Source organism: Polypterus senegalus, chromosome 16 (genome assembly GCF_016835505.1).
Source record: "Polypterus senegalus isolate Bchr_013 chromosome 16, ASM1683550v1, whole genome shotgun sequence".
Classification (NCBI taxonomy): domain Eukaryota; kingdom Metazoa; phylum Chordata; class Cladistia; order Polypteriformes; family Polypteridae; genus Polypterus; species Polypterus senegalus.
This window is the reverse complement of record NC_053169.1, coordinates 23,893,675-23,906,531: the sequence shown is the minus strand read 5'-3', so window position 1 is coordinate 23,906,531 and position 12,857 is coordinate 23,893,675. Positions and strand designations below refer to the sequence as shown.

The 12,857-nt window shown below is 39.8% G+C and overlaps 1 protein-coding gene across 1 annotated transcript in view; it reads right to left on the bottom strand.

The window, feature by feature from the left end:
• The window catches only part of slc24a3 (solute carrier family 24 member 3), a 406,434-nt gene that overhangs the window by 40,657 nt on the left and 352,920 nt on the right, over positions 1-12,857 (bottom strand). The window contains exons 8-10 of the mRNA XM_039737947.1: positions 12,280-12,305; positions 9,960-10,013; positions 5,483-5,616 (exon numbers count right to left, since the gene is read on the bottom strand). Of these exons, the coding sequence (XP_039593881.1) occupies positions 5,483-5,616; positions 9,960-10,013; positions 12,280-12,305 (214 nt within the window). The remainder of the gene's footprint in view (positions 1-5,482; positions 5,617-9,959; positions 10,014-12,279; positions 12,306-12,857) is intronic.

Below are 12,857 nucleotides of genomic sequence, written 5' to 3'. Positions count from 1 at the left end.
TAATGAGAGATTCATTCTTTTTATCTTTCACTAGCAAAATACCCGCGCTTCGCAGCGGAGAAGTAGTGTGTTAAAGAAGCAATGAAAAAGAAAAGGAAACATTTTGAAAATAACGTAACATGATTGTCAATGTAATTGTTTTGTCATTGTTGTGAGTGATGAGTGTTGTTGATATATATATATATATTTACACACACACACACATAAACATATATACTGTATATATACATATCTATACATATACACATATATACATACATATATATATCTACATATATACACATACATATACACACACACATATATGCATACATACATACACACACATATATACACACAAATACATACACACATACATACATACACACACACATATATAAACATATATATACATATACATACATATCTACATATATACACACACAGCTATTTCGTATCAGTGCAATACGCTGCTTGTTAAAACGGATAACTCCCGCTCTTACGTGCAAGTCTGCGTGGATATTATGAACTATCGTATTTGTTCAAGTTCTATTTAAATTTTAAATAGAAGGAATTTTTATTTAGTCGACAGAAATATCTTTGGTAGGAATGGTAAAAACAGACAGGAATATTATTCGTGAATAAATCAACTCAAACCTTAAACAACTTATAATATTTTGCTCTCCATAAAAATATATCCTGTCTAAATTATAGAAGTTAGAAATAAAGTAAACGTTAAAAGAACAAACATTCACATTTCTTTACTCTTATGTAATTTTATATAAAAAATAAACTTAGATTTTAAATATCCCAAAAGATTTAGCTCTCCATAAAAATATATCCTGTCAAAATTATACAAATTCAAATAAGAACATGCTGCATAACAAAGAAAGACATTCCTCTATTCATTCCCTAAACCTACTGACTCCATTACAGTGTTGCAAAGAGCCAGAGACGTATCCCTGCAGCACTGGGTGAAGGATGGGACCCTCATACACACATTCACACACACTTAGTCATGTCAAACACATTTAGAGCTGCCTATTAACCTTCCTTGCATGAGTGGAGGAATATTAGCAAATATAATGCAGGTATTCATAAACTTGTGCGCAGAGTAAATTGTTGTGAAGTAAGATTTATCACACTGTGTAACTTTCCTCTTTGATCTACATAAGGTTTTCTACACTTGCTTGCACAAACTTTGATATTATCACTTTTATTTGACAGTCAATTACTGTCCTTCTCAAGTCACACCCTGTAAAAAAATCAACTTTTACAGATGAGGGATGTGTTTTATAATTAAAAGGATCAAAGAGTAATGCTGACGGTTTTGCCCGTAGGGTAGACACACAGGTCCCATTATGGGTCTGTGAGAGGCAAACTATAAAAACCACCAGTGACATTGTTAAAATGAAACTCACTACTTTGTATTTTTTAAGTATATTATTTATTTCTTACACATCTTTGGAAAAGGGCAGAAAAAATACAGCACTTGGAGAACGGCCTGCAAGAATACGGGCAGAATTGGAAACGTGCAAAAAGATACGGCTTGGAGATGAATCCACTCATTAGGGAAGTGAAGCAACAGGCGAAGCGTCTTTGCAACCATGTTGTCTGTTAACGGAATAATTACATAAAAACCATAAAACTTCATCCGTGGAGCAATATAACTATTGGATATAGGTCGGAATATTGTTTTAACAGGTTTTTTATTTACTGATTTATCCATCCATCCATTATCCAACCCGCTCTATCTTAACTACAGGGTCACGGGGGTCATCACAGGGCACAAGGCAGAAACAAACCCTGGGCAGGGCGCCTGCTCACCACAGGGCACACACACACACACCAAGCACACACTAGGGACAATTTGGGATCACCAACGCACCTAACCAACATGTTTCTGAACTATAAGAGGAAACTGGAGTACCCGGAGGAAACCCATGCAGACACCGGGAGCACATGCAAACTTCACGCAGGGCGGACCCGGGAAGCAAACCCAGGTCTCCTAACTGCGAGGCAGCAGCGCTACTCACTGTGCCACCATGCCACCCTTTACTGATTCAATCTGTTTTAAATTAAAAAATCAGGAGTGCGCTCCCCTCAACTTTCTTGTATACTGGGACAGAGGAAAAGGTCATCAGAACCACTTCCAGTTGTGCAATATTTCTCAAATATCATCTCTCTTTGTTTCTCATCATAACTAATTGATAATATCAATACACAATCATTTATCTCTATTTATAATCAAACTTTACACTAAACCGATATTCTCGGACTTAAGGAGGTCGAAAACAGTGAATTTTTTCATGCAAAGTAAAAAGTGTTAAAGTCACCGTAAAACAGGAAAACAGTTAGTATTATATAATACTAGCCGTGCCCCGTGGCTGCGCCCGCATATTAGTGAAAAAGGACAGTGAGGATGGCCCTGCCCGGCTCCCCACTCCTGACGTCACACTTCCTCCTCCCCTCGGCCTGCAGCCTCCGTCTCGGATTAGTGTGAATCTATCGCTCCTGCAAGCAAAATATGATTCTTAGCACGATGAGAGAAGTCGCAAAATCAACCGGAATGTTCAGGCAAATTCTAGAAAGAAAACCCGATCTAAATCCGTTAAATAGTTCTCTTGTGAAAAGCAGACAGACAGTCAGACAGACAGACGGAGAGATGGACAGACAGACATTATACATCTAGAGATTTGTTGCAATAAATTGCTATTGGTAAAACTGCATTTAGCTACATTTAATTTTGATAATGATGGTGGAAATAAAAAAAAAATCATAAAATTAAATGTATTGCTAGGAACACAACAGGGACATAGCAGCTTATTATTCCCATTACATCTTTATATTTACATGGTTTGGTCAGTGTTTGCATGTTATTGTTAAACTGATGATGTATAAATTAAAATAAAATTAATAATAGCTATTGAAAGACGGTGGGTAGCACTGCTGCCTGACAGTTAAGAGACCTGAGGTCACATCCCGGGTCCTCCCTGTGTAGTTTACATGTTCTCTTCATGTCTGCGTGGGTTTCCTCCTTGTACTCCGGTTTCCTCCCACAGTCCAAAGACATTCAGGTTAGGTACATTGGCGATTCTAAATTGTCCCCGTTGTATGCTTGGGGCATTTGTGTGCGTGTGTGTGTGTGTGTGTGTGTGTGTGTGTGTGTGTGTGTGTGCCCTGCGGTGGGCTGGCGCCCTGCCCGGGGTTTGTTTCCTGCCTTGCGCCCTGTGTTGGCTGGGATTGGCTCCAGCAGACCCCTGTGACCTTGTAGTTAGGATATAGCAGGTTGGATAAAGGATGGATGGAAGTTATTGAAAGAATATGCGTTATATTAAATACAGTATTTAATATCGTGTGCAAATTAATATTTCCATGATGCAAAAAATTTGGATGGTTGTTTAAATAAAATACTACTTCTGGCTGAGTAATTTTTCTCAAATTTCATATCTATTTGCTTTTTATCATTATAAATATCTATACAAAATTTGAATCATCTATCTGTATTTATAACCATTGTCTACTTGAAAATTCGCAAAAGCATCCAGTTAAAGTACCAATTCTGGCCACTGGAACTGCCGCACTATTTCTAAATTACTTTTGCTTGACAGTATATCACAATAAGTAGCAGAGAAATAGATTCTGTGTAGCTTCTAACGTGTTTAACAATGAATTTGGTTTATGTGCGGTGAGATATTCACCTACATGGAATATATGGCAGTTTATTAATGGTAGTTTGCAGAAGAGTTCTGACATTAACATGTGACTGTCTATGCCATCAGAAGCAGCCATTATGCTTACACCTATTCATCCACCTGTAGAACATACTTCATCCTGTTTTAAGGTCATGTGAAGCCAGAACCTCACCTTCTAGCATTAGGTACAAAACACGAACCATTCCTGGACTTGATGCCAGTCCATTCTATGACACAGTTATTGAATATTTTATGAGTTAAACTTTTAAATGAGGTGCTATGCATAGCTTTGAATTAGCACTTGTTCAGTTCACAAGTGTATGTATACAGTAATTGTCAAAACGTTCTGGTTCCTCCTTTGTCATGTTGTCTCTTATTAATGACAGTGGCGACAGGATGTCCTCCATATTCTCCTAGAAAGTTCCTCCTTTGTCACATTGCCACGTATTAATGACAGTGATGACAGGATTCTCTTATTTTCATCTGATTCCTCATTAAAGGTGGTCTGGAGTTATTCTGCTGGCTTATTACTAACAAAGGTGTTTTGTAGCACTGTGACTTTGTCTTTCGACAATTTCATTCAATTCAATTTATTTATTTTTTTACGCCATTTTTTCAGTAAGTGCACTCTCAGAGCGCTGTATTTAGTTCACAGGTAGTACATGTAATAACACACTTTATAAATAACTAATTGCATAACGTCTACTCAGTGAAACAGGTAGCTGTAAGAAACTCTGGGCTTTCCTTTGGTATACAAGACTATCATTAGTGACAGCAGAGTCTCAAACTCCTCTGCTATAGCAGACGCCAATCATGAATGACACTGAAGACATTCTGGGATATCCTTTACTATGGCAGCTGATTAATAATAACAGTGGAGGCGAGGACCAATCTGGTTTCTCCTTTGTCACATTAATGCCAATGGTGGTTCAGAATCCTGTAGACTTTTCTTTGATGCAATGGTGGTGGGAAGCACTCTGCCTCATCTTATAGTACAGGTCTAGCCCTTGTAGTCCCCGGCCGGGACGCCCAGGAGGACCAGAGGAGGGCTTGTGCCTCCTCCAGACCGAGAGGGGGCATCCGTCCTGGTTATACTGGAGGCCTCGGGTATAGGGCTTGAAAGCCCAGCCCTGTAGGGACCCGTGGCCACCGCCAGGCGGCGCCCCAGTGCCTGATTATCCCAGGAGCCCAGCACTTCCTGGGGAAGACGACAGGGGACACCTGGACGGCTTCCGGGTGCGCAGCCGGCACTTCCGCCACACGGGGGTGTGTCTGTGGGAGATTGCCGGGAAGCAGCTGGAGCCCATCCGGGTTCCTATAAAAGGGGCCGCCTCCCTCCAGTCATTGACAAGAGTCGGGTGGAAGAGTGGCAACATCTGGAGGAGGAAGGAGGCAGTCAGAAGAAAAGAGAGAGAGAGAGAGAAAAAAGAGAAGAAGAAAAGAGAAGGCATTGGAGTGGCCTGGACTGAGGGGGGTTGGTGAGCAGAATTGTAAAAGAAATGGAGAATAAACCTGTGTTTGTGGGTGACATTAACGTGTCTGCCTGTCTGTGTCCGGGGCGAGGTTCACACCCTGTAGACCTACCAGTTACAGCTAATGGATATCGCAATAAAGAACGGAACTACAGCATGTGATCCAAAGAATGTAATGTAAATTCGGAAGACTACATTATGAAATAAACAAAATGTAAGAGGAAAATCCTATGCATGAGGTGAAGAGAGCAATAGGTGTACAGTACAGTGATGGTTTGGTAAAATATTAAACAAGACAAACAGTTTTGAATTCTACAAGCACGGTGGCCTATTTACCTTTCTTCAGTAAGACCATAGTAGCTTCACAGTTGCTGCTATCATCAATCTCCGCATTGTTTGCTGACCCGTTGGCCATATTGACAGTGCTTTTCTTCCTGCGGTCAAAGTAGCGTTGTGCCCTGGAGTTAAACCTTTAAAAGCAGGTAAATGTAAAGATCATTAAAAGAAAGTGAAAAATAGCTTTCATAACACAAATTCATTTGACATATGCACTGTGATTTAGTGTGAGCAGTGTCTGTGTGACCCCAAACACATGGATCAAAGGAAAACTGGACTTCATTGGTCGTTGTTTCAGGGATTGCATCAGAGCTGATGTTCTGTGACAGCCATGGACCTTCAACTAGTCAGCTGAAATGTCACATTTGACGACTTTTCCAACGATTTTCAGTCATAGTCTTCATTTACATAATCTTAGTGAGTCGGTGGTGCAATCCTGTGAATCCGCTCATGTAATGTGACATGCCCTCGCTATGATAAACTCAAACAGGTTTGAGTTTGACTTAAGTCGTAGAGGTGAACTCTATGTCCATGAGAACTGATGACCAATGAATGCTCACCTGGATGTACAATGATGCCACTTCCGGTATCTGCCCACCTGGACCCAACTTTTCCTTCTTAGGCCGGGTTTATACTTCACACGACACAACATGCGCACCTGTGGACACTTGTGCTACGCAAGCAGTGTACTGTTTATACATATGTAACTCTGGAGGATTCCACCAGGTGGCAGTGTGAGATATCATCACGGTGTGAAAACAACGTTTGGCTGCGCTGTGTTGTACATTGCCCAAAACATCTATTAAATTCCTAGGATACCTTGCCACAATATCTCTAAAAAGGATGGATGTTTAATGATTACATACTTTAATCCAGGGACGTGCCCATTCCAGCTGGCATTGGGCACAAGGCAGAAACAATCCCGGGACGGGGCATCAGCTCATCACAAGGTGAACACAAGCACATACATACATTAGCGTCATTTATAGCGTCACCAAACCTCCATGTCTTTGGAAGGAAACTGGAGCACACCGTGAAAACCCACCAGGAAAACATGCACACTCTAGGCAGGGAACACCAGGGACGTGACTATCTGTGAGGCAGCAGTGCTACGCTCCACCAACATGCCACCCCCACATGTATAACTATTAACAGTATTAATTATTTAAATGAAGTTAACGATTTATCTGTAAAATACATACATACATGGTGGTGTGCTGGGGAGGCAGCATAAAGAAGAGGGACGCCTCATGCCTGGACAAACTGGTGAGGAAGGCAGGCGCTATTGTAGGCACGGAGCTGGACAGTTTGACATCCGTGGCAGAGCGACGGGCGCAGAACAGGCTCCAGTCAATCATGGAGAATCCACTGCATCCACTGAACAGGATCATCTCCAGACAGAGGAGCAGCTTCACGACAGACTGCTGTCACCATCCTGCTCCACTGACAGACTGAGGAGATCGCTCCTACCACACACTATGCGACTCTTCAATTCCACCCGGGGATTCAACGTTAATATTATTCAAAGTTATTGTCTGTTTTACCTGCATTTTTATCACTCTTTAATTTAATATTGTTTATGGAGTATGTGAATTTCCCCTTGGGATTAATAAAGTATCTATCTATCTATCTATCTATCTATCTATCTATCTATCTATCTATCTATCTATCTATCTATCTATCTATCTATCTATCTACATGCTTTAACACATTTCATCATGAAAGTGATATGAAGTATAAATCTAAGGTTTCTAAATGTGCAGAGAGCTGGAATATCATACATTTAATGTTTTCTGTGTGGCAATCACTGCCCGCCACAGGAGGAAGCCCCAGAAGCACATTGCAATTAACAAGTGGGTCAGTTTTAAGATGACATTTACGACGTTCTACTTTAATGACAAAGCAAACTACAGGATTAAAGTCAAAACTTCCACTTTAATCACGAAACAGACCTTTTTTTTTTCTTTGTTGTGTCCCTAATTTTATTCTCTCTGATTCAAATACATTCTGATGCTGTTGCAAAGGTGCAAAAAAAAAAAGGGGACTATGTGACGTTTGTATTCCCTATGTGAGAGAAGAACCATGAATGCATGTGTATGTCAGCATTTAAGTTTAATGATTTGCTTCACCACATCGAACCATTCATCAAACATCAAAGCGCGCACACTGATCTTATAGGATCTTCAAAGCGGCTTGCTGTCACGTGTTGATAGTAAACGGAGACTCAGACGTCACGTTCCAAGTTGAACACGCTGCGCCCCCCGACTGCAACTTGTGCACGCGTTGCATTAATTTCTGAGGATGTTCTCACAGGACATGTCAAATGAATGCTGGGAATGTGTGCCAGCCATGATGTGTGCACATACATGTATCCATTCTGAGCGTGAAGTATAAACCAGCCATTTGGCAGTTGACGTTTAGACACCTGTCTGAAAAGACGTCCTCCGTGCTGTTTGTTAAATGCATTTCTTTTCTCCTCACCAGTTATACAGGGTTTGCCTTTGGGTGCCCCATCCGTTTATGTTGTTTCGGCCTTGTTTCTCACAGTGGCGTAGTTGGTAGGAAGACGTGGATCCAGGTGAACAGACACCGGACGTGACATCAGTGATATTAAAGTCATCAGTTTTTATTAAGCAGATGGAAGAAAAGAAAAGACTTTATTTAATATACAGCGCCCACCCCTGGAGCAGTGGGGAATTAGCATCACCAGATGCCTTTAAGTCTGGGGTCCTCAATCAGCCACAGTGGCTGCAGGTTTTTGTTCTAACTCGGTTACTTAATTAGAAGGCAATTCTTGCTAATAATTTAATTTCATGGCTTGTTTGTGCTTTAACTCTGCTATGTCAGTTCATTCTCATATCCTAGATTTTCTTCCCCTTTCTAAGGATATCATCCAAATGATTTGAAGGCTAAAATGGAGGAGTAATTCCCAGCCCTTCACTTTTTTCTCTTCACTTTCCTTCCAAGTATTTAATTAAACCCAATACTGCACAAGTGTAAAAGGTAACAAGCTAAATTTTGTCATTTGCATTTTATTGCTAATTAGGAGCCATTAAAAACCAAGAATACAGCGTTTAAGACTAAAATAAGCAATAAGGGTTCAAAATCGTAATGAGCGAGACAATGAAAGTGAAGCAGAAGTGTTACTTGAGCAGTAAGGGCTTCTTATTAAGCAATTGGGTTGGAGCAAAAACCTGCAACCACTGCGGCCCTCCAGGACCGTGATTGAGGACCCCTGCCTTAAGCTGTCCCCTATGCACATGCGCAGGACCACATTCAAAGACTTAGCATATCCTCTCTTACACACCTCTATTTCTAAACCTTACGTATCTTATGAAAATGTTTTTTCACTTTGCCATCATGGGTTATTGAGTGTAAACTGATGGGTAAAACTGGCCAACATACTCATTTAAAGTTAAATCTGCAGCGTGCAGAAAATGAAGAGGTCTGAATATTTTCTAATCCACTGTAATCTTCTTATATAATACGCTACCGTGGCTGTCCGTTTGTCTGTCCAGGATTTTAAATCATCTGCAGCTCGCAAACCGTTTGACCTATTGACCTGAAATTTGGTACACATATACTACATGATGTCTACTATCCGCTTTTGGGGTGATGATTGACCTCCGGGGTTATTCCACTTTTTATTTTTATTTTATTGTAGAATAAGCTCTCAGCAGCGGCCAGCAGTGTGGCCGTGTGGCGCAGGCGTACGGGTGCCGTTCTCATCCCTACCACCTTCGCCATCACTTCCCCTACTTCTTCATATCTTAAATCATTCATGAGGCAGATTGAAGATTTAAGTGCTAGCTTAGGTGAAAAATTAAGGAAAACGTCCTAAGTAATTGCAACACAAACACTGACTTAATCAATTTTAATGCAAAAAGATGCAGATGGAAGAAGAGAATCAGCGGGCCGCTAAGGTGGAGAAAAGAAGAGCTGCTCAGGAATCAGCAAGCGCATCAACCTCTGAGCAAATGAATGCTAAACGTACAGAAAAAGAGGATGAAGACTAGGAATGCTCAAGTCAATAACGTGCAGTGTGCCGTTACTGGTAATACAATAATTCAACTTCAAGAAAAACCTCCCAGTGTTCCAGTGTGGTGCTGAGGTGTCACCCACTGCACTCGGGTCCCAATCCAGGGGGTTTGGTGTTTGGTGGGTGCGACAACGTGCTGTCAGCGCATCCTCCCAAACTCAACCTCATATATATTGTAGTTTATAATGGCATTCTAATGGCATAAAGAGTTTAACAGAAAGTATCTTCCTAATGTGTACTTTACTGTGCTCTGCTGTATGTTAGTAATATTATGTCTTAGTTGACAATTGTGAGGTTAGACAAAATGACACATGCTAAAAAAACAATCAAGTCAAAAACTTTATTATAAATTATTATCCTCCTAAACCTGTTGTACCTAAAACTGCATGACTGAGGGGCCAGCTGCAGTTTAAACAATACCTTAAGGTGTCTACTTACTTCATGATTAGGATATACACCATGTACATCACTATTAAGATCAGAGACTCCCACCTATCAGCAAAAAAGAAACAGAAACAGAAACAGAAACAGAAGTGGTTAAAAGTGTTTCATTCTGTACGTGCCAGCAATATTAACATCACTTTCTGACAGCGTCAAGATATTTCTTTTTTTTGTAGAAGACTTTCCAAAGTATTTTTGTGACCTTCCTATTCAGTCATCTTAATTCCTAAGGCCAAAGAGTGCCTCATGCAAGGATGCAGCAGGCTTGAGTGACCTTCATAACAATGTGCCATAAAGCAAGGAAGCAAATCCATAAGACATTAGTTGAGGATGCGTATTGAACTATAGATTGCTTTGCGGATTATCACCATTGAACAAGGCATTACATGCCATCCATTATCGGACATTCACTTTCACTGCTGTATGCAGCACTGTTTTTTTTTTTTGAGGTTATGTGTCATTTCTTGCCAGTCCCCGCTGGGCCAACTCACCACGTATGAATTAGATGCAGCAATGATGAGAACTTGCTAAAAGAACAAATACGGGGTCTGTGCATTCAGGAGGCAACGCATCTCAAAAGTGGAAGTCACTTCCTGACAGTTATCTCCTGGTCTGGTTGTTACTCTGGCAGCTCCGGGACCCGAGAAAACAAACAAGGTAATCCTTAGCTTAATATTGAAAAATAAACTGCTACCCAGAGCTAGATATGCAGGCTAGAAAATGGATGGATGGAAACAAATATTTTTTACAAATACATTTTCACACTGCGCTCATTCTGACCTGTCATCATTTACACATCTTAAACAACTATTATCATATGCTGATAATTTCTGTATTATTTATTATTTATTATATTACATATCTATTGACTATATTTATCTAGATTGCATAATACCATTCATCGCATCAATCTTGTCTTTGCACAATGTCTTGTCTTGTTTGTGTTTTAATTTTAATTTAAAATTTAAATTAGATTTTTAATTTAATTTTAATTTTTTATTTGCACTCTATGTTGTTATGCTGTGGACCCTGAGCTTTGCAATTTCGGCAATCTGTATACTTGTATATGGTTGAGATGACAATAAAGTTTGCTTTGACTTTAATGTTCTCATTTTTATTGAATTAGATAAATTTGCTCAATGCATCCATTGATTTTCTGAATGCATCATAATAGTTGATCAGAGGCAGGAGCCAGAACTCCATATGCCTTAGAAGTTGCTATTCTTTCTCTTTTTAAGGGAGGACAGGAAGCAGAACACAGAAGACACAACCTGTAAGGTCACCACAAGAGCCAAACCATGAAAGTCGTAACAATGGAGTGAATGACCTCATCTTGTCCACTGTTTCCAGCACCAAATAAAAGGTGTGTTATGTGAAAGGTATTGAAGGTAGCAGCATCATTCAGCAGGGGGCGCTACCAGCGCAGACTTGGATCAAATAATACCCTAATGTTATTATTAGTACAATTCCCATGACCACTGGAGGGCATTATCTGCAACACCTTCAAGGCGTCTGGGGAGAACAAACAATCTGGTAATTCACAGTATACCTTGTGTATTATCGTGATATTTCCCTTTACTTACCCTTTACCTGTTTTCTCAAGGGTAAGTGTTCTCGTCAAGTTTGTTATTGGGTTGGTCTACTGTTGCACTTTAAGATGAAGACACATATACATAGCTATACGCATATACATAGACCCTAACCGCAACAGTGCCCCATGAATGACACACACACGCTGATTAACCCGTAGCACTTTAAACCACACAAGTGCTATAGGAATAACACAGCCTGTCACTCAGAACTTCAAGAGACTTACTTATTATTGGCATGAACAGCATCCATCCATCCATTATCCAACCCGCTATATCCTAACTACAGGGTCACGGGGGTCTGCTGGAGCCAATCCCAGCCAACACAGGGTGCAAGGCAGGAAACAAACCCTGGGCAGGGCGCCAGCCCACCTCAGATGAACAACATACGATGTTTTAATGATATCCCAGACCTAAATATTACTTTTGGTCTACAAGAATATATTTAAACATACAAAGGCTCAACACTCTTGACTACAGGCCATTTATCAGCCAAGAATACCTTACTTTACGTACTGTTCCCTACTATTGAGTGGAGCTCTCACTCGCAGCCTTAATAAACTTGGCAGCACAGAGGTACTGGCAAATTAACTATTATTGAAATATCAGAATGGGAAATGTGCTGCATAAATAAAATGTATTATTAAATAGTTGAAATACTACTGCGTATTTAAAACACTGCTTATGCCGCATTTCCATAAATAATAAAGCAGAAAAAAAACACTTACCATGAAATTGTTTCATCATGAATAAACTAAAAAAAAGAAACAAAAAGTTATGTAATAGTTAAAAACAACTGGTTAATATTTAAATAAACTGCAAAAATACGATTATTTTCTTTTGCCTTTCTCCAGATGATAGACTGAAGAAAGACTTGATTTTATAAACCATTTTCAGTGGGTGAAGGTTACCTGATGATCCATTTCAGAATGAGATATAAAATGTATACAGTAGAATATATAATGCCTCCTTAAGGTGTACAGTACCCATCTTCATCAATAGACACACTGGCATAGAGGTATGATTTTCTTTTAATGCTATATAGCTAATTTTGCATTGCCCATGTACTACTAGGTCTTGGATTAATGTAGATGTTTGTACTTTTTGTTTTTGTGTTGTACTATGTTTTACGTTCTGTACTTCAACTAATTTCGCTATAGGGCTCAATAAAAATTTACCTGTACTTATCTATGTTATAAAGTATCTATCTATCTATCTATCTATCTATCTATCTATCTATCTATCTATCTATCATATAGTGCCTTATCTATCTATCTATCTATCTATCATATAGTGCCTTATCTAT